The sequence below is a fragment of the Pinus tabuliformis genome, chromosome 9, assembly GCF_031772625.1.
Source record: "Pinus tabuliformis cultivar Carrire ecotype Pingquan chromosome 9, CPIR1, whole genome shotgun sequence".
Classification (NCBI taxonomy): domain Eukaryota; kingdom Viridiplantae; phylum Streptophyta; class Pinopsida; order Pinales; family Pinaceae; genus Pinus; species Pinus tabuliformis.
In genome coordinates, this window is record NC_142307.1 from 673,284,193 (window position 1) to 673,305,183 (window position 20,991).

General features: G+C 39.8%; 1 protein-coding gene across 1 annotated transcript; it reads left to right on the top strand.

The window, feature by feature from the left end:
* The first annotated feature begins 19,051 nt into the window (after positions 1 to 19,051).
* LOC149150448 (uncharacterized) lies at positions 19,052 to 19,525 on the top strand. The gene has a single exon (XM_089442795.1). It carries the CDS (start codon positions 19,052 to 19,054, stop codon positions 19,523 to 19,525), a length of 474 nt encoding a protein of 157 aa, XP_089298921.1.
* Positions 19,526 to 20,991: the final 1,466 nt, after the last annotated feature.

Here is a 20,991-nt window from a genome sequence, read left to right on the forward strand (position 1 = left end):
TTTCTTGAAGAAGGCTACTTTGCTGCTCTGATTTTGGCATTTTTCCATCATGAAAGAATTCAAAAATTTGTACAGCAGTTTGTGTTTTATCATTTACTTTGTTTGCTGCGTGCACTTGTTGATTTGTGATCTGATTTTCTAAATTTAATACAGAGTAATTTTCAGATTTCAAGGCAGCTTTTTCTCCAAAATTATTGTTGTTGTCTTCTTGCATTTGGATAGAAATAGTTTCCAAGCTTTGTGAGACCACTTCATCATAATTTATTTACACATCACTATTAGAATTCTCATTTATGTTGGAAGGGGATGGAACAAAACCTGAACTAATTTCATATGGATTGGGAATGGGAGGAAGAGAATAAATATATTCAAACCAATCTAGTGATTCTTCTTCTGCAAGTTTATCTTCAATCTTGAATCTTAAACAATTCAAATGAAATCTAATATTAAAATCTCTAACAGACTCATTTTCAAATCTTCGCAAATATTCAATTTCGTTACATACCTGCTTATAATCATAGCTATCAAACCTACAAATGAAAATTGTAACAAATTGATCCCAGCTATGAATTGATGCAACTGGAAGAGTTCTACACTAGTTTCTGGCTTTTGCCGCAAATCTGAGAGTAAAAATTCTGCATAAAATGCCTTCATCAATTCCTTGAAAATCATAATTTGAAACATTTTGAATAAATTGAAAAACATGATTGAAAGCAGAAGAATTTCACTTACCATTGAACTTTACCTAAGACGAGTCTTACCACTTCGGGTGGAGTATTCGAAGATGCATGTCTATGGATACAACTCCAAATTAGAAGTTTAAGAGGAGCCATCGTGATTAAATAAAATGTTAAAATTGAAAAGGTTTCAAGAGACAACCAGTTTCAGGCCCTCCTTCTAGCGCCAAAAATGTTGATGCCTCGAAAATCGCTGCAACAACAATGGGGGATAACCACCCGGTTCAGACTTTAAAGTAGCTCCTTTTCCGTTTGGATTAGTGGCTCCGACTGGTTTAACTAGCTTCAGTTACCTTCTTCCTATTGCTATTCGTTTATGATATATCTTTAACTACCAATAGACAGGGATATCAGATCACTTCTTCTTGCTGATCGGGCAAGAGAATGACCCTTAAGCTGATTTGAGTTCAGCCAAGCCACAACTAAAATTTTGCTTCTTTGAAAAGAGGACTTAAAAGAATGTAAAACTTAGCCTAAGTGCAAGCTTATTCTATAATGCAAGCAAAAAGAAACTAATCTTAATCCTATCTCAATTAGGCAGATATAGATCTAACCCAACCAAGAGCAAGATATTTAAAGTATTGGGATTTAAATATGTCTTATTTATAATGAATATCAAGTTAATGAAACAGTGCAATTAAATGACATTATGGATACCAAAACACATTCCATTGAGACCTCTTAACTGAAATAATAAACTAACAACATTCCGTGAAGTATTTCACAAAAATGATCTTGATTATCAAATCAATAAATCCAATAATTAAACAATAATATGCATAAATAGTTCACAACATAATACTATTTAATAAATCAGTTTTATAAGACAGATTTCTGAGTAAATAGTTACTCAGAAATCAGAAATTAATTCATAAGATCAGAGATACATAATAACAACATTGAGACAAATTACCCATATTGACAGAAGTGCACAAACATGAATAAAATGACACATTCCTGTTATCATAAAAATGAAACTAATATTTGAAACAATAGTATTAGAAATACCAATTTATTGCATCCATTTCTCTGATGTTGGTCTCCAACAATCCTTTACATTGCTTGAACTTCTGCTTTCAAAGCTAAAGCCACAATAGTGCAAACTTTGTTCATCATGCATAATTCAAGATACAAAAGAAAAATCCTTAATAATCCCCAGATCTGAGATTTTCTCTCCTCCCTCCTACAATTCTAAATTTCTATTACATAAATGCTTTTAGAAGTCCAAAATTGCATAGGAGAGCAACCCCTTATTACATTCTGCAATCTGCTATTTATAAAATTTGCAAAGGAATTCTTGAGTGGAAAGTTTGTTGAAGAGAAATTTGCCCAATCCCATTTTATTTGCTCAAATTCTAATATTTAATTGTTGAAGTGTTCTCATTGATTGAGATATTTTTCTCCATATCTCTTCTACTGTTTTTTTATAACAAGAAATCAAAATAAATTAAAATACAACAATAAAATCAAAATGTCATTTCTGGCATTTAAAACAAATCCAATCAAATACAACTAAATAAATAATTGAAAATAAAATGTAAGCTTTCTATTGATGTTTGGGATGGTTTAATTGGCCAAGGATATCATTGACGAATGGATCTGCATTGAGAAGAGGCTTGGATAAATGAAAATGCAGAAAATAAAACTCAAAAAAATGATTTTGTTTTAGAAATTCGGAGCTTAATATTCTGCCTAATTTTTAACCCAATAAATAACCAAATATGTTAGTGAAACTTTATCAGAAATGTTCTCCTTGATTTTATCTTTCCAATGAGCTATCATGGGCCTCATTTGGCCAAGTAAAACTCAATCTATGAGCTTCCAAAGTAGATGAGTTAATTTTGGCACAAATCTGGGAATTCTGTTGTTGGGCTAAAAATCAAAATTTTAATTAAAAATTTAATCCTAAATTAGAATTCTAATTATTTAATAACTAATTCTAATTTGATTGTTAATCATAAATTAAACTAATTATTTAATAAACTATTATTAATCTACCTAACCAATATAATTAACAATTAATCTAATTAATCTTAATTTAAATAATAATTAAATTTTAATTTAATTAAATTTTATATATTAATTAAATTAATTAATATAAAATTTATTATTATAAAATATTAAATATTTTAAATTAATAATAAACTATCACTACCTTACTTCACTCATTCACTCATTGTATGAGTGAATTTTCAAACAAATGAACTATAATGTTTCATTATGATACTTTGCCTTAATGCCCTTTGACTATGATCGGGAGATCGACGTCGACGTCAGGGAGGTATGTTTTTTCGCAATCGGGAGATCGGGGATTTTAAGGTCTTCGGGGTTTTTTAAAAAGTTCTGATCTAAAACTCCAATGCGATCAAATTGTTTTTTTGTTATTATTTTTTTTTTTTCAGAAATTTTTTGTTATTATTTTTTTATTTTATATATATTTTATGTATTAAATTTTAATTTAATTAAATTAATTATATTTTATATCAATTAATTTAACATTTAATATTAAACATTATTTTTTATTTTGGTTTTATTTTTATGAAATTTAGTTTCTAAACTACAACCACTTCGATGTTCTGGGTTTTTAAGATTAGTAATTGATTTGGAAATTGGAGTAAATTTCTAAAATTTCGATGCTTCATGATTTGGCTGTATAAGTAAAAGAATGAAAAATGTTAGTAATAACTAACTAGGGGTTAATATTTAAAACAAATGCATTATTGAACTAATTTAATTACAAAAATAGAATATTTACATTTTATGCATTTTTAACCCAGACGACATAAATGATTAGACTTCAAAGGAGTGCCATTTACAAACCAGTTGACCAAATGAGGCGAAACAAACGTCAATGAGAAGCTTATAAAAAATATTTTTTAACAAAACAATCAAAATAAGAATCCAAAGAAAATGAAAAATTAACAAACGCGTAGGATAATCAACTAAATAAAAATCCTAAAAGGTGTTTAGCCAAAAATCTTATAGAAAAGGTCCCCATTATTTGAAGTGAACAAGTCAAAAATGGGGGGGGGGGGGTTGTGTTTTACCTCAACATGATGCTGGCCGCCAATAAGCACAATGCGGATCCGGTGTCATAACAGGATCATTCTGATGAGCTATCTCCAAAAAACAATATACACAACTTGGGAGAGGAAACAAGGCTGAGTGATGCAAGCCTCTACCCAAAGTCTTGATTTCCGCTTCACCGAACATCATAGATTGATGCATGAGAATATATGCGTTGATGTTGAACATGCATGAAATCATCTGATCACCAATCAATAATGGAGACTGTTAACAGACATGAGGAAGACCACTAATAATGGTGATGGTCTCCAAGATGCACAGTACAATCTAGCGAGTGTGAAAAATGTTTTTGTTGTCGATCACTCATAGAATCACTTATCTAGGAGCCAATAATGAGAACTCCTGATCAAACATAAGGTGACCTGCCACTAATGTCTGCAAGTACTAAGGTACTGAATGTGTTGCTGGGTTGTCTTCATAAATAGAGTGTTGAAGTCAATAGGAAGATACCTGTCGAAAGGTAGGCAATAATGTGTCCTACATTAATTGACACGAAACAAGACAAGAATGATTTGTTTTTTGAGGAATCTTTGAGCATTGGGTCTAAATAACAGAGGGCATGATGAAAGGATATTCTTGATGGGTTGATGGAGGAAACAAAATGTTAACCCTTGAACAACCGAAGCCACGACAATAGTTTTAACCATGCAACACTAGACTCATGAACACCAATGAGTGTTAGGATAGAGATATGCAAGAACATCAGGATATTTAGGCTAAACTCATAGGATGGTAGGATTCATATTGAGAGGTCATCACAAGGAAGGTTTATCTGAGGGAGTGCCATGTTCAAGGGAATGACTGCTGCCAAACCACACTTTCTAATATTGAATACAGTTGTATTGTCTACTTTCCCCGTCTGATTAGTTTAGTGAGTTGAGACGGGTAAATTCATCGATATTTTCATATTTTAAGAGTCTGAAAAGGACTGCAAAAAGAGCGAATCTATGCCCTATTTAATTAGTTTAATGAGTCCAGACAAGCAAACCCATAGATCTTGTCATGTTTTAAGAGTTTGAAAAGGATCGTAAAAAGAGCGACTCTATCATTCATCTGCGTAACATAATGAGTTCAGATGAGATAAATCATCGATCTTTTCATATTTGAAGAGTCTCAAAAGGACCGCAAAAAGAGCGACTCTATCATTCATCTATGTAATTTAATGAGTCCAAATGAGATCACTCGGTGGTCTTTTCATATTTAGAGAGTCTATAAAGATCGTAAAGAACGACTCCAGGGTGGTCCCTTTGTCATAGTTTTTAACGAGTGCGACAAAAGTTTAATAGTATACTTGGATCGGTTACTTTTCCATGAGTTAATCTATTGATTCCAAATAAAGAGAAACCTATGCTCAATAGATGTTGACCTCATTTTGTTACGAGTACGAGGAGACAGACTAAACTTGATTTTTGTTGTGAATTTTTAATGAGTCACGCGATGAAAAACTCAATACCTTCATCAAATTTTAACGAGTCAAATGAAGAAAATTCTAGGTATCTTTTTCAGTTTATTGAGAAAGGAAAAGAGGTTAAAGAACTACTCATTCCTTCTTTGTAGATTTAACGAGCCCGAAGAAGGGTAAAAAATCAGGGATTTTTTCGATTTAAGAGTGAGAAATGGTTCGAAAAAAGCAAGTGCTATGGTTGTTGCCGTAGATTTTTAACAAGTCCGGTGACAAAAACTCAGGATTTTTTGGTTTAACGAGCGAGAAAACTACCTAAAAGAATGCTCGAGTCATCTTTATAAATTTTTTACGAACCTAAAAAAAAAACTCGAGATTTTTTCAGTTTTATGAGTGAGAAAAAAGCGCCTAAAAAAGAATGCTCTAATGACCTTTTTCAGTTTAATGAGCTAGAAAAAGAGCAAAAAAGAGTTTCTCGGACCATCATCATATGTGTTTAACGAGTCTAACGATGAAAAACTTGGGGATTTTCAGTTTTAGAGCGAGAAAATATCCCATAAAAGAAAGCTCTCATATCTTCTTTATAGTAGTTTAACAAGCCCAAAGAAGTAGACTCAAGGTTTTTTGAATTAACGAGCAAGAAAAATACCATAAAAAGAACAATAGCTCTTCTTCATGGTAGTTTAATGAGCCCGAAGAAGGAGACTTGAGGATTTTTTGGATTAACAAGAAAGAAAAATACCATAAAGAGAATGCTCGACACTTCTTGATCTCATGCTTGACAATAGAAGGGTTTATGCCATGCATTTCCTCATGAGACCAAGGGAAAACATCGCGAAAGTCTTTAAAAGGGTAGATGAAGCTCGCAATTTCCTCAGGATTGTGATTGGCTCCAATCTATATGTTTTCCACAATGATTGTATTGATTGAAATATCGATGAGAAATTCCCTTGAAAGATTGCCCATGTTTCCCTCCGAGTCCAAATTTTGCATAGTCATATATGGTGAGGCAATGATTTCAGGTCAATAAGGTGACAGGATTTAAAGAGGCGTCATGTCTGAATTAGATATTGAAACACGATGGTGCGAGTCCTCCCAAGGTTGCTCTTCTAAACTCATGATTTCTCTAATAGCTTCGTCCGTAGGTAGGACTTGATTGAGTGGATTGAAAGAAGGAGCAGTTATGGGAGGGGCAGTGGTACCATTGGCCGTAACCAAAGTGACCAGAGATTTAGATGCAGATTGAATGGCTTGGTAGGCCAATTCAGCTGGTGACAGCAACATTTGTTCTCCATAAGTGTCAATGTCTGAAGGAGCCAGTAGGATCCATGGATCGATCTGTTCATGAGGAATGGATGAAAGCATATTGACCGTCTGTGAAACCTTGGGCAGCTGAAGAGGGAAACAACCCATCAAGGAAGAAGCCTTTAGTAGACCGGTACCGATACTGATGTAAGAGTCAGGTACACCACCTACTAGGGGTATAGAGCCACTTGGTAATGGGGAATAATCAGGGGTGCAAAAGAACAATTGGTCCACTATGACTGCCTTTCCATCTAATGGAAATAGGATGATGTGAAAGATAGTAGAGGCTGTCATGGCATATGTTGAACTGTGACCCAACAAGAGATTATAGTCAAGCTTTTTATCTACGACTTCTATGTCCATTGTTACCATTTTCCCATACAAGGTGATGGGGTAACTAGCTAGGTAACCTTTTGGGATGAAAGTGTGGCCGTCGAAAGCTTTAAGGGAATTCGACAATGGGGATAAGGTTGGAGAACCCAAAGCGAGCCAACATGAAGCTGACATGACGCAGGCAGAAGCACCTTCATCAATGACAGTTCTATGTATACCTTTACCTTTCGAAAAGGTTTGCACTTGAAATGAAAGTTGGTGGGAAAGGGGAGGTTTACATTTTTCCATGATGAAAATTGCAAGCATGGAATCCTATGGGTCGATACCACCAATGGCCAAAAGAAAAGCTTTCCTTTGTGCTGAACATGTTTGTAATACTTCGAGTGCCGACATAGCCGACGGTGCTTGCACTGAGTCTTCTACAATGTTGTAGTTTTGGGCGGCATGTGCAGACATATTGTGCGTTGTGTGTCGAAGTTCTCCTTTAGGGGGGTGAATCACAAGGTCAACAACTGGCCTTTCGATATGAAAATCGTTAGGCGTCGTTGGGTTTTGACTTGAGGAAGGTTCCTCTGCATGAGTGACAGGAGCTCCATAGGATTTGTCTCTTGTTTGTAGATCTACCATTTCATAAGTGTAAATGGTAGAAGGTCCTTCACCGGTTGAAGGATGTTACGAACCACCGTTGCCCCCTTGCGGGGGTGGGGTTGGTTTGCAATGAGGTGTTGCTGCTGCTGAGCGGTGAAAGGTTTATTTAGAACAATGGGGGTCCTACCAGTATCCTTTTTAGCAATGAAATTTGTGCATTCCTGAAGATGCGGGCAACGATAGGTCATGTGGTCTTCAGCACAGATTTTGCAAGGGAATTTGGCAGGTTTATCCTTTCCATCGTCAGGAGGCAAAACAACCTTCTACTTTGGGTTTTGTTGCTTTGTTGACTGCTCCTCAAAAGGAGCAGTATTTTTCTTATTCTTCTTGTTCTTACCACCGTGTTTTTTCTTAGACTGCACAGAGTTTATCCTGGTGGTAGGAAGAGAAGTCGATTTGGTAGAGGGTTCCACTAACATATGGGAAATGTGACCGCTGAGTTGTTTTACAGCAGCCCCGGAGGTTGTACCGATAATCCCATCGGCATGCACTCCAGGGTGCTGAGTAGTAGAAGCATTGGAGTTGTGAGGGGCATTGGGGATTACATCATAAAGAGTGCTAGACCGCGAATATATCAGATCTAAGTGTTGGGCACGACGTATGGATTAGTCTTCTGTGGCCAGACCACCTAAGGTGACATCCTTAGATATTTGGGGGAGTAGAGACTTGCAGAACTAGTCAGCTAAGAGATAGTCTGAGAGGGGAGCTTTGACTAACCTCTGCCTATGTCTCCATTCATGTATATGATCAGAGATGTGGGCAGCGGTATCTTGACGTAATGAGGTGAGGAGTTCCATCCCAATCTCATAGCAGATGGGTAACTAGAAGTGCTTTAAGAATTCCATCGCAAGAGCATCAAAGGTATTGAATGACGTACGTGGTATCTCGATGTACCACTTGGCTGCATTGCAAGTAAGGGTGCGGGGAAAAAGACATAACCGGATACTATCGTCCACCATGGAGTTAGAAACACACCAAATATGATAGGTGGTGATATGGGTACCTGGATCCTCCCCTTGTTTCCCTTCGAACTTAGGGATGTCTGTCAGTATTTTATGCGGGATTGGTGGCCAGAGTAAGTTATGATAGATGGGGTCATTTGTAAGTTTGTACAAGTCAGGGATATCAAATGTTGCCAAGAAAGGCAGAGTGTGTGATGCCCCCAAATCGGACCAAGGCGATGACATATGACTTGAGGATCCTTGCAGTCCTCCCATCATTTGATTCCCAATATTATACACAGGTTGCGTGGTATAGTAGTTGCCTTGGGGTATGGCATTGTAATGTGGATTTCCATGGGGATTGTGATGCTGGGGTATAGAATGGCCCCCAGGATAATCAGTGCCCCCTTGACTCATTTTAGGTTGTGAGTAGGGTGTCCCCATGGATTGGTTGGGACCTTCTTGAGGATCCTCGCCCGCCACACAACTAATCATATGTCCTTGACTGGTATAAGGAGCGCTCATGTCAATCAGTGACTAACCATGCATGCTTGAAAATAGACGGGGAACAGTTACATTCCCGACTGGTATATGCATATTGGGAGTGCCCTCAGATACTTGAATCTAGGGGTTAGAACTATAAAATGGATGCCAACCATATTGTTGGTTGAAGGGACCCGCGCTAACTGTGCTATATTGAGCGTTATAAGGAGCGTTGTATGTAGCACTTATTGAAGGTATAGAGTTTGACACTAAAGGGGTGGAACCCAGCATAGGCTGGGTTCCACTCATGGAGGGTTTCATGTGAGGGTTTGTACCTGGGACAAATGGGATAGCAGGGTTCACCATCAACGGTGTGGTAGTGACTGTTGACTAAGGAAGTGGTGGGGGACCAAAACTGTCCAAAAAGTTCCACGACCTATTAGTCGTCAACAGGATGGGTGGAAGTGTTCCAACTGAAGACAAAGGGGGTACAAGTGCAATGCGAACCAAGATTGGGTCCGACGGATTCGTGATCGGAGGGTTATTGGGAGGAAGAAATCCTGCAGTAAAAAAAATCCTCCGATAAGCTTGAATTGTTGATTGTCCAAACTGATTCTGTGTGAGATCTCGGAGACTAGTTTCCCGAAGATGGGGAATTCGGTTCACTGGAGCTTGGTGGATCCCCCACAATGAGTGGAGGAAGTCCTAACAATCGTCCAGATTGACAATGAGGGCGAGATGTAGCCACGGTGGTCGATACTTTTTATCAGTAAATTTTATCGTGATGTTTATTAAAGTCTCAATGATAACCCTTGGGCACCTAAAAAAAATACACTAAGTGAATCAATTAGCAAACAGAGGGAAATGGCCCTATCTGATAAGCACTGATCACTGGAGATGAAACCCAGTATCACAATGAATAATAGAGAGGGTTGGCCAAATGTACAGTTACTGTTACTTTATAACTTCACCCGAACCTCAAATTGAGGGGCCAAGTACTCTCATGAAAATGAGCACCCTACCAAAAACTGAAGACAAAGTAGGTCTGTCTGTGTTAGGTACCAAGGCAGCCCGCCCCATTCACCTTGTGTATGTCCCTAAAAGTATGGCCACTAAGGATACCTCAGATCATAGACACTACCGAGGGGGACATAGTCGCAAACAATACGTTGTGTGGGCAAGATACCTGAGTCCCCGACTCAGCTCCGAAATCCCTAAAGGGATCCCCAATACACAGGATACCCAAAGGAGTTATAAGCGAAGGTGGGCTACATTCACTTACAGTTCAATGTTGTCTCGTATTTAGCTCCGCTATTACTGGAGTGGTCCTAGTAGTATGAGTGCAGAAGGAATTTTCTCTCTTTTAATGACACTAGTTTTGGTTTCTGATCTTGGGCAATTTACTCACACTGCCTATCCCAAGATCCTAGCCTGAACTAATGTTTGTTTTCTCTAGAAAAAATTACCAATTGACTTTAGGTAGATTTTATGTGTACTTTTTTAGTATCTTCAGTAGGGGTGTTGACGTATGATATTTGGTGGGACTCTGACTCAAAATCATGCAAAAGACAATGCTTGAAAATATTCAATTCGATGAAATAAGTTGTATTCTACAAGGGAGAGTCTTTCATACATTCATATTTGTTCCATGCATCCTAGTCATTATAACACTAGCATAACCGACATAAATTTTTCAATGCTTTCTAACAACTATTTGAAACCAAATAAAGTAGATTTTAACTAGCTAAGTAGAAGAATGAATAAAAAAAATTGATTTTTCCTTTATAAAAACTTTTAAGAAAGAAAAAAAAAACTATTTCCTAAAAAAAAATATTTCAGGACACAGATCTTGCTAACAAAATACAGTTGTAGATCCTTTATTAGTCCATGAGCAGGTTTCCCATCCCTTTTGAGGTTACAGACACAGTTGCATGTCAAAATTTGGGTGTGCCAGAGGCCATAGAGAGTTACTAGAGGTACTAACACACTATTTGTACAGACACAGAGCTTTATAAAGCTCTGTTTACTCTACTAACCTGCGTTAGTGTGGGAAAAGAGTTCAAAACAAGGCTTTGGGGATCAGATCCAGGGCTGAATATATGAGGGAAGAATGCTGCAAGGTCTTGATGGGCTAGAAAAGGAATGCAAAAGTATAGGAAGATCTAGAAGGAGGAGGAAACTAGGAACTTTCCAGGTGGATCAGGAACTAATGTATAGTCCCCAACAGAGTCACCAATTTTGCTATAGGATAAAATGCATAGTGTATGGAGAATGGAGATACCCTCAAGGGTCTTCCCGGGACACTTGGCAGACTGTAAGATTATTTGCAGCTGTCACAAAGCTACATGCATGTCCATAAACAATAACTAACTACCAAAGCAAGACAAATTCATTCCCTCAAGCCTCCGTGTAGGTTTGCTAGAGAGCACAATGCAGTTAGGTGGAAATCCCCTGAGCCGACTCCAGATCAAGTCCTGCACATAGAAGAGACAAGCATAACCACAACATACAACCTTGATAATTAATACATGAATATATAAAAGACATATAGTTACACATAACTAAGCTACTCATGATAAAGGGTATTGGACAAACAAATAAATGAATGATAGTACCAACACCACAGAGTAGATGGTACAACTGCAGTTCTATATTAATGTGAGAAGAGTGATTACAACCATTTGTTGCATCAACCTTCCCTTACCCCTCCACCTCCTCTCTCTCTCTCCTTTTGTACCAACTTCTTGTGCTTAGATTTGAGACTATGCTCGACAATCAAGTAAGCTATCCTTTCAAATGATCTGACCTCTATCACAATAGCCCTAGCTCTGCTTATGTAGCATTTGAGTTAGGGTTGCCAAGTTCCTCCATGAGTTTCTTTAGGTAAAAGCAATGAAGTTTCCATGCTTTTGAGATCTTTCCCATTTTCCTCCTTCATTAAGATTAGAAATCCCACAAATAGGTCAAATTTTAGATGTTTCCTTGCTTTTCTAAGTAGATTTAGGAGGGAATATAGAGATATTTATGAGTCAATTCGCTCCTTTGACCTCTAGATTCTCATTAGGATCCACTAAACCAACAAGTAGAATTAGTAGGGTCACTAACGCTCCCTTAGGCTTACAAAGAAGCTTTATAAAGCATGTTTTTAGTGTATAGACAGCGTTAGTGTGGAAACAAGGCCTGTGATTTTGGCTATTGCTTCAGCCATCATGTCTTTCTCCTCTGAGCTGATGAGGAGGTAATTTTGTTGTATAAAAATTGTCAACATGTAACCTATGGGTGTAAATAATAGAATTAAGTGTAGAATCTCATACTTATCTGAGGATCGTTATAAACTATTGTTTCCTCATGTCATTTGTTGCCTTATCACTTATTAGGTCATAGATGCCATATCCATTCAAATATAAGTAAAAACATTTTGAGATACATACATAGTTGCTATCATAAAATATACATCTAACCATCATAATAGGAAAAGAAATGAAATAAACATATCAGCCATCAAATCCATATATATATCAGTACATTTACACATGAAAATCAATGGAATGAATTTCTCATTAATTAATGCAATGAACCAACCGGTGATGGGACTACCACGTTCCACCTAACCATAGATTGGCTGACACAAGTCTCTCTTCAGCCAATCACCCCTGTGCCATATTCCAAGCATGAATGTGGGACCCATAGAACACATCAAAAACACCAATGAATGTGGATGCCACCAGAGTTCTCCGCCTACACCGTGATGAATTTGAGTTCCTCCTAGTCTCTCAAGCTTTACTGTGCATCCACAGTCTAATCCAAGAATCACTAGGGCCTACAATGAGACATACTCTCCAGGCTTTACCATGCATTCCATCCCGGAACCACTAGGCCCAACAGAGAGAAAATCCACCTCTTGGATTTATCGTATATCCCACCATTCACCAGCAAGGATTCCTAGGCCCATCGAGGCACACAATCTAGCTTTACCGCAACCCACAATCTAGTTCAGGGGTTACTAGGCCAGTGGCTTCATGCATCCTCAGTCCGGTTTAGGGACCACTCCACCATGTTCTTGTCAATTTGGAGATCCACCCCACTCATCTTCGAATCCAATCCACCCATCCCTCATAAACCAAATGAGAGAACCCATCTCATCAAAGCTATCAGGAAATGGCAAGGCTAGGTTGAAAATATTGTCACACCTGGAAAAACCCATGCCATGGTAGAAAATAAACACGTGTAATCCTATCCATACCAAATCTAGCAAGGAAAATACACATGCAAGTCGATACCTGCAATGAAGTTTGTTGTAGTTGCTTGATCCTTCCTTTCCCTGCTTGACCTTTGCTTCCTCTTACCTTCTTTACCTTTATTTATCCAATGCCAAAGTGCTCCAACAAAACTCTAAGTGTCCAAGAGAATGAGAGAGAGAGAGATAATATTGTTAATTAGATTGAATCGGGGATGAAGAGAGAAGGAGCGATGGCGGTGCCTTGAGGTTAGGGTTTCTGGGCACTGTTACAGACACAGAGCTAGAAGCGAATAGATCGAGGCTAGCGACTTTGCTCAGAAGGGGACAAAATCTGACCCTACAGATGGTCAACGAGGGGTCCATTGGGACCCCTTCCTTCAAACAAATAGTCATGCAAAAGCAGAAACTAAAAGCGCAGGAAGGAGTCAGGATTTCAGGATACGAAAGACTCAAGTAGAATAGCGGGAAAAACAAGGAGAAAAAACAAGAAGAGGGCAGAGGACCCAACAACAACCTTCAAATCAATGAAAAAGAAGTTGAGGGACTGGTGAATACTGGAAAAAATACCACAACAGGACAAAGACTCGTGGATCATAATGAGAAGCAGTCAAAGGAGAAGGGGGAACAAAAGGAAGACCCCCAGGGGAAAGAAGGAACGGAAGGTGAAACCAGCTCGAACCCCAGCAACCACCCAACAGCAAGCAGAACCTGCAAACCTAAGAAAACAGAGACCCTAAGAGTGGTCATAGTAGATCTGGAGATCCAAGCTTATCGAGAACACATGGCAGAGCATGCAGTCATTTTCAAGTTTATGGGTTTATGGCCATCTGAAAGAGCTCTATGCCAATGGATACGACAACACTGGAAACCCAAGGGCGATGTGAAACTGCACTTAGGAGCAAAGGGCTTCTTTACTGTACTTTTTACCAACCTAGAGGACAAGGACAGAATTTTTGATGGAGGCCCGTATTTCTTAGCTTCAGCGGGTCTCTACATGCGGCCATGGAAACCAAATTTTGTTCCAGAAAGGGAAACTTTCACTCAGGTACCAGTATGGATAAGGCTGTTTTCTCTGCCCATTGACTACTGGGGTATCTCAGCACTGAAACAAATTGGGGATCGGCTGGGTACTTTTGTCAAGGCCTCAGAAGCGACCATACAAAGAAAATACACCTCATGTGCAAGAATATGCGTGGAAATGGATGTCTCCGGTGCTCTACATGAGGGTCTATGGCTAGAGTACAGGGATGAGGATTACTTCCAAGCAATAGATTATGAACAAATTCCTTTTCGCTGCCGAAAATGTCATGAGCATGGACATCTAATGAGGGAATGTCATCTGAACAAACAAGAAGAAGTCATTAAAACAGAGCAAGCAGACAAAGGCAGAGATAACTTTGTAAAACCCAAGATAAGACAAAGAGCCAACCGAAGAAGAGCAAACATAATAGAAACAGAACGAGGATACCACAGGAATACCTTTGAAGTCTTAGAGTTAGACACAGACTCAGAGGATCTGAATAAAGCTCTCACCTCCAATGGTGGGCCAATCAATAGTACAGGGCAAACTACAAAAGAAACAGAAGAAAACATGATAAGCACCGAAGTCCAAATGAAGGAGCAAACAGAAGAACCTGAGGAGGATGCAGATATGCTCACCAGCGATGGAGGAAGCGATGATTTAGAACTGGAGGAAGTTCTAGCAAAGGAAGGAATGAACCTACCAGTCATGGCAGAAAACTGGAAATCTCGAGGCATAGAAAATGTGCCGGAAGAAGAAATCAGAAAGGTCAATGAGCTATTCATTGCGAGGCAAAAAGCAGAGTTAGAAAGACAAAGCAGAAAGCTAGGTATAGCAAGAGGAGCTGGGAACCCACCAAAGAGGCTTCTCCACAACTCAACAAGATCCAAGCAAAAAAAGAAGAGAGGAAGGAGAACAAGTAGTGAAGCTCTGCAGGAGCTTGGAATATTAATGATAAACTCAGGGAAGATGAAGGCTCTAGAGGCCTTCTCTTTTTACCATTAATTCTTCTAGTTAATAATGAAAATCATATCATGGAATGCAAGAGGGCTAAACAGCCAAGCAAAGCAGAGAATTCTGAAAAGAAAATTTCAGAAAGAAAAACCAGATATCGTTTTCATTCAAGAAACTAAAAGTAGTAATACAAGCATGGCTAACATCAAAAAACAGCTTGGAAACCACCTTAACTACATGGAAGTAGAAAGTCAGGGGCGAGAAGGAGGTCTAGTCACATTGTGGGACTCAAGAGTGCTTCAAATCATATCAGCAGAAGCAACCAGAGCTTTTATAGCCGTGGAAGCCCAGCCCACAGGTAACTCTGAATCCTTCTTATGTATAAATGTTTATGGACCCCAGAAGATAGAGGATAAAATAACTTTTTTAAAGTCTCTGTCAAGTTTAATTTCTAGACATCCTTACTCCAAGTGCATCATGGGGGGTGACTTTAACATGATAACCACTCTTCTGGAGAAGAAAGGGGGAATAAGAAAACTCAGCAGGGATGCTGAATTATTTACAAATTTCATTGAGAGTGCCAAACTGGTGGATATCCCACCTAAGAGTGGCACTTATACATGGAATAATAGACGAGGGGGAGATAGGCTGATTGCCTCTCGTCTGGACAGATTTATCATCTCAGAGAGCATCATTATGAATGGTATTCTAGTTGAGTCAGATATCCTTCCAAGTGGAGGATCTGACCACTGGCCAATATCTTTAATAGCAGCTATCCATGGTACCCCCAGGAATAAACCTTTCAGATTCGAAAAATTTTGGTTGGATCACCCCAACTTCCTCAATCTGGTAGAGAAATGGTGGTCTGAACCAGTGATTGGAGGGGGTTCCAAAATGTTCAACCTTCAGAAGAAACTAAAGTACACAAAAGCCAAAATCAAAGAATGGAACATTACGGAGTTTGGAGATATCTTTAAGGAGAAAACCTTGATAGAAGACAAACTGGAACAGATTCACAAAGCGTGGGCTTCAGGGCACAACAGTGAAGAGTTTGCAGAGCAGGAAAGGGTTCTAACTGGTCAGTGGCATACACGCTGTCAGCAGGAAGAGACTCTTTGGAAGCAGAAATCCAGGATTCGGTGGCTTAAAGAGGGTGAGCAGAACACCAAATTTTTTCACAGATCTGCACTAGATTACAGAAGTGCGAATAGAATTCTGGAACTCAAGAATGAGAATGGTGAAACTTTAAAGAATCACCAAGACATAGCGGCTTTACTAACCAGGCACTTCAGCAGTATTGCCCAGGAACCGTCAGCAAACAGAGAGGATGCCATCAAGGAGCTCATCTCAGCCATCCCCAAAACCATCACCGGCGCTCAGAACTCAGCTCTAAGCAGAGAAATAACCTTAGAGGAAGTGGAGGAAGCTGTCTGAAGTATGCCTAGTGATAAGGCCCCTGGACCGGATGGTTTCACCATTAATTTTTACAAAGCCTGCTGGAACCTAGTAAAGCATGAGATATGGGAAGTTGTTGAGGACTCTAGGAAATCTGGTACCATCCTCAAATCTCTCAACTCAACCTTCATAGCGCTTATCCCAAAGATGGAAGAAGCAAACTCTCCTGAGAAGTTCAGACCAATTGCTCTGTGTAATGTCATTTATAAAATTATTTCAAAAGTTATAGCTAATAGACTCAAGCCTATTCTTCCTGGCCTCATATCAGAAGAGCAATCCGGGTATGTCGAAGGGAGACAGATCTTAGACAATATTCTTCTAGCTCAAGAAATGATTCACACCCTGCAAACTAGGAAATTAGCAGGAATGCTAATGCAGCTTGATCTATCGAAAGCCTATGACAAAGTCAGTTGGCAATATCTAGAAGCCATTCTAAAAGCCTTCGGTTTTTGCAAACTATGGATCAATTGGATCTTAGCCCTTATTAAGTCATCCAGATTTTCAATCCTTGTCAATGGATCTCCCTCTGAACCCTTTTCACCTACTCGGGGAATAAGACAGGGGGACCCTCTCTCCCCCTTCCTGTTCATTATTCTTATGGAAGGTCTCAGTAGACTTATAGCCAAAGCAAAAAGAGAGGGGAAAATCAAGGGCCTTCAGCCTATCCAATCTCTGCCAGCAACAACACACCAACAATTTGTGGATGATACGATGTTACATGGAACCCCCACAGTGAAAGAGGCTCTAGCTTATAAGAAAATCCTTGATCTTTTCAGCAAGGCATCCAGAATGGAAATTAATTTTTCCAAATCCACAATTTACTTCTTCCATACACATCCAGCTATTCAGAAGCACCTCTCTAATATTCTTGGGTTCAGAAAAGGGTGTCTACCCTCAAGATATTTGGGAGCACCGCTAACTCTCAAACCCTGGCAAAAAGTGCACTGGGAGAGAATTATAGCTAACCTGGAGAAAAGGTGCAAGCACTGGACGTACAGAGCACTTAATTTTGCGGGGAGACTTGTTCTCACAAAGGCTGTTTTGCAAGATATACCTCAGTACTTTCTATCCATGCTGTCATCCCCCAAGGGCATCCTCCAACAGATTAGAACAATCCAAAGATCCTTTTTATGGAATGGTAATGGGGAGAAGAAAAAATGGGCGCTTGTAGCATGGCATAAACTCTGTAAACCAAAAATTATGGGAGGCCTAAATCTAGTGGATCCTTCAATCATCAACATGACTTGTGGAGCTAAACTCTGGTGGAGATGGATAAAAGAGCCCCATCTCCCCTGGGCAAGACATTGGAAAGAGAAATATACCCCCGAACACAACAGTAATGATCTTATTAGGCTTCAGGAGGTTCCTGAGGGATCACCCATATGGAATCTTGCTCGGAAAAATCGCAACTTGGTACAGGAAAACAGTTTCTGGGAGATCCGGAATGGGCATTCAGCGCTTTTTTGGGAAGATGCGTGGCAGCAGCTCCCAAAACTGGAAAAGCCCGAACTCGATCAGCTCAAGCAGAAATGTCAACACGAAGGTCGTTACAGAGTTAACCAATACTGGGACTGGAATAGCAGGGATCCCATCTGGAGAGAATGGATAAAATTTGACTTGGATAACAGCAATGGGGAAGATGACAGTTCAAAGCATCTAACTGACCAATTACTCAAAAGGAAAATAAGGAAGACGGACGAACAGGACCAGCTCAGATGGGGAATGAAGGGTAACGGAAATTTCTCACTCAAGGAAGCCAGGGAACTAATAGAAATTACAGAGCAAAGGGAGGTTTCACCCTGGAGTCATAACGTGTGGGACGGCCTGTTTTGGCCAAAAATCAAAACTTTCCTCTGGCTTTTAATGAGGAAAAAAACCTTGACTTGGGAAAATCTACGCAGCAAAGGCTTTCATGGGCCGTCCAGATGCCCAATGTGCATGGCAGAGGAAGAAACAATGAATCATTTATTTAATTCCTGTGACTGGGCTTGCCATATATGGAATTGGGCGGAGGGTGTAATGCTAAACTCTAACAGAAATAGGGAGTCCATTCAGGATACTATACAAAATTGGAAAAAAAACTTCTCAAAAAACTCCAGGGTCAACAGCATTTGGAAAGTTCTGCCCGGGTTTTTAATATGGACAATTTGGAAGGAGCGTAACAGGAGAATATTCCAAGATGAATACAGAAACACAGAGCATGCCATAGACACTCTCATGAGAAATATTAAATAGCTAATTCAAGTAAAAGTAAAAGAGGAAACTAATAAGAAGCCGTCATCTAGTGACTTACGGATTCTAAAACTCTTCCAGCTGCACACCAACCAGAGCATAGCTACGTCGAGGAGCCAGCAAAGCCTGCAATCTGAGTTCAGCAGTTGGATTTACCCACCGGTGGGCTGGCTGAAGTTGAATTTTGATGGCGCATCCAGAGGAAACCCTGGGATGGCGGGCATTGGAGGAATCATAAGAGACCATAAAGGAGATATTCTTCATATCTATTGCAAAGCAATGGGAGAGGGGACGAACAATGAAATGGAGTTTGCAGCTTTAGAACAGGGACTACAGATTCTAAGAGACATGCAGAATTATACAGCGGTGGTTGAAGGTGACTCAGCCCTGGTAATATCTATGGCTAAGAGAATCTATGGGGGAACCAAAGCAAGCAAAGCCACGAGGCATTGGAGATTAGCAAAGGTAACGGAAAACATAACTGAGTTGATCAGCAGTATGAGAGGGTTAGTCTTCCAGGCGGTGAGGCGCAAAGCAAATGCGATTGCGGACCACCTAGCAAACCATGGCATCGATAATCAAAATAAGGAATGGGACAGCTATTTGCAGCAGGTGAACTGCCCAGACTTGAAAAGGAAGTGCATCCAGCTGGCCGAACAAGACAAGGATAATGCCAACCGGGCTTAACCGGAAGGCGTTCTGACACCCGGTTTCTCTTCATGATGAAGAACAAAGAAGTGGGCACGGACATTAAAAGTTGGCAGAAAACAAAAGGACAGGTAATTCCGGTGCATTTATGGCAACAGAAGGGGAATAAAGGAAACAAATCTAATATGATGGGCCGCAACGATCACCGCCGTCACCATAGCAAGTTGGAGGACACATGGCATTCTCTGATTAAGGAAGGAGGAGGCAACATTAATGTGAAAGGTTGGATACACCACCCGGAAAACACATTTCAAAGAAGCAAAAATTATGTCAGTACATCCACGTTGTTTTAGGAAATTCGGGCGGTCATGAGCAATATCCTCTAGATCAACTATTTAGCAGCGAGTGGAGGCATAGCAAGGAACAGAATTTTGCACTGCACCGCTCCGATTCATCCATTTCCGACTCTCAGTGCCAGGTCTTACACTGCAAGTGTTGGGATAAGTATGGAAGGTGATGGATGCCGCAGTGTTAAGGCGAACATGGAACTCCAAACAGCAAGGGAGATGTATGAAACCAGGACAGCGGCGAAGAGCAAACGCAAGCTGTCTGAATTGGAGGCCTCGGTGAAAGAAGAAGAACGAAAGCGGTCGGAGAAGGATATAGCGCAGGAAGTCGACTGGCTTCAAGATCCTAGCACAGTCACTAAGCGCGCAACTCAATTTGTGCATACTCAAGGGGAGAGTTGGAGAATCAAAACCCTTCTAGCGCGTGCTCTGGAAGCAACGGAAGACAGTAATAAGCTCCCCCAGAATGACCAGGTGATCCCGGAGGCACAGATGAAAAGTCTATACGCCATTTATGAAGCTTTGGATTTCAAAGTCACTGCAGTGCATGAGATGGTTGACTCACTGTCCAAGAAAGTTACGGTGCTCATAAAGCTCCTCAGGCAGACGCTCAGTCCAGATGCAAGACAAACTGGAGGCCTGCCGCAAGAAAAGCAGGAGGAATGCCGCAGCTATCACTCCCTGCAAGCAAGAGTTGACAGCCATGTGCTGGAACAGGCCTTAGACACGATGAGCAGGTTCGGGCAGTCTCCTTAATTCTTGGGTTCTGTTGTTATCTCTCATCCTTCTTCCTGTATGCTCATATATCCTGATCGGTTTTCTTTGGTCTCCCCAAAATATGGGATTTTGTCATTACCATAGTCTATGCGGGTTGAAGGATTGCGGTCCTCGTGTCAGTATTTTCTATTCACAAGCGTTGTTAGATAGCAGAAACAGCCACCCTGCGTGGTGTGCAGGTAATAGCCATTTTTGTGGTTTTTAGGGGTGGGAATCAGAATGTTTGGCTTATTTTCTTCAGGCCTCGATCTGCTAGTGCAGATTTTTTGTACTATAGTTTTTCTCTGTTAATATAAATCTCTGACTTACACAAAAAAAAGAGAGAGAGAGAGATAATAATGAAAGTGCTCCAAAGTTAAACTGACAAAAGGTTACCAATTG

Coding starts and splice junctions, on each gene's coding strand:
- LOC149150448 (XM_089442795.1), top strand. CDS start 19,052: ATGGCGGGCATTGGAGGAATCATAAGAGACCATAAAGGAGATATTCTT.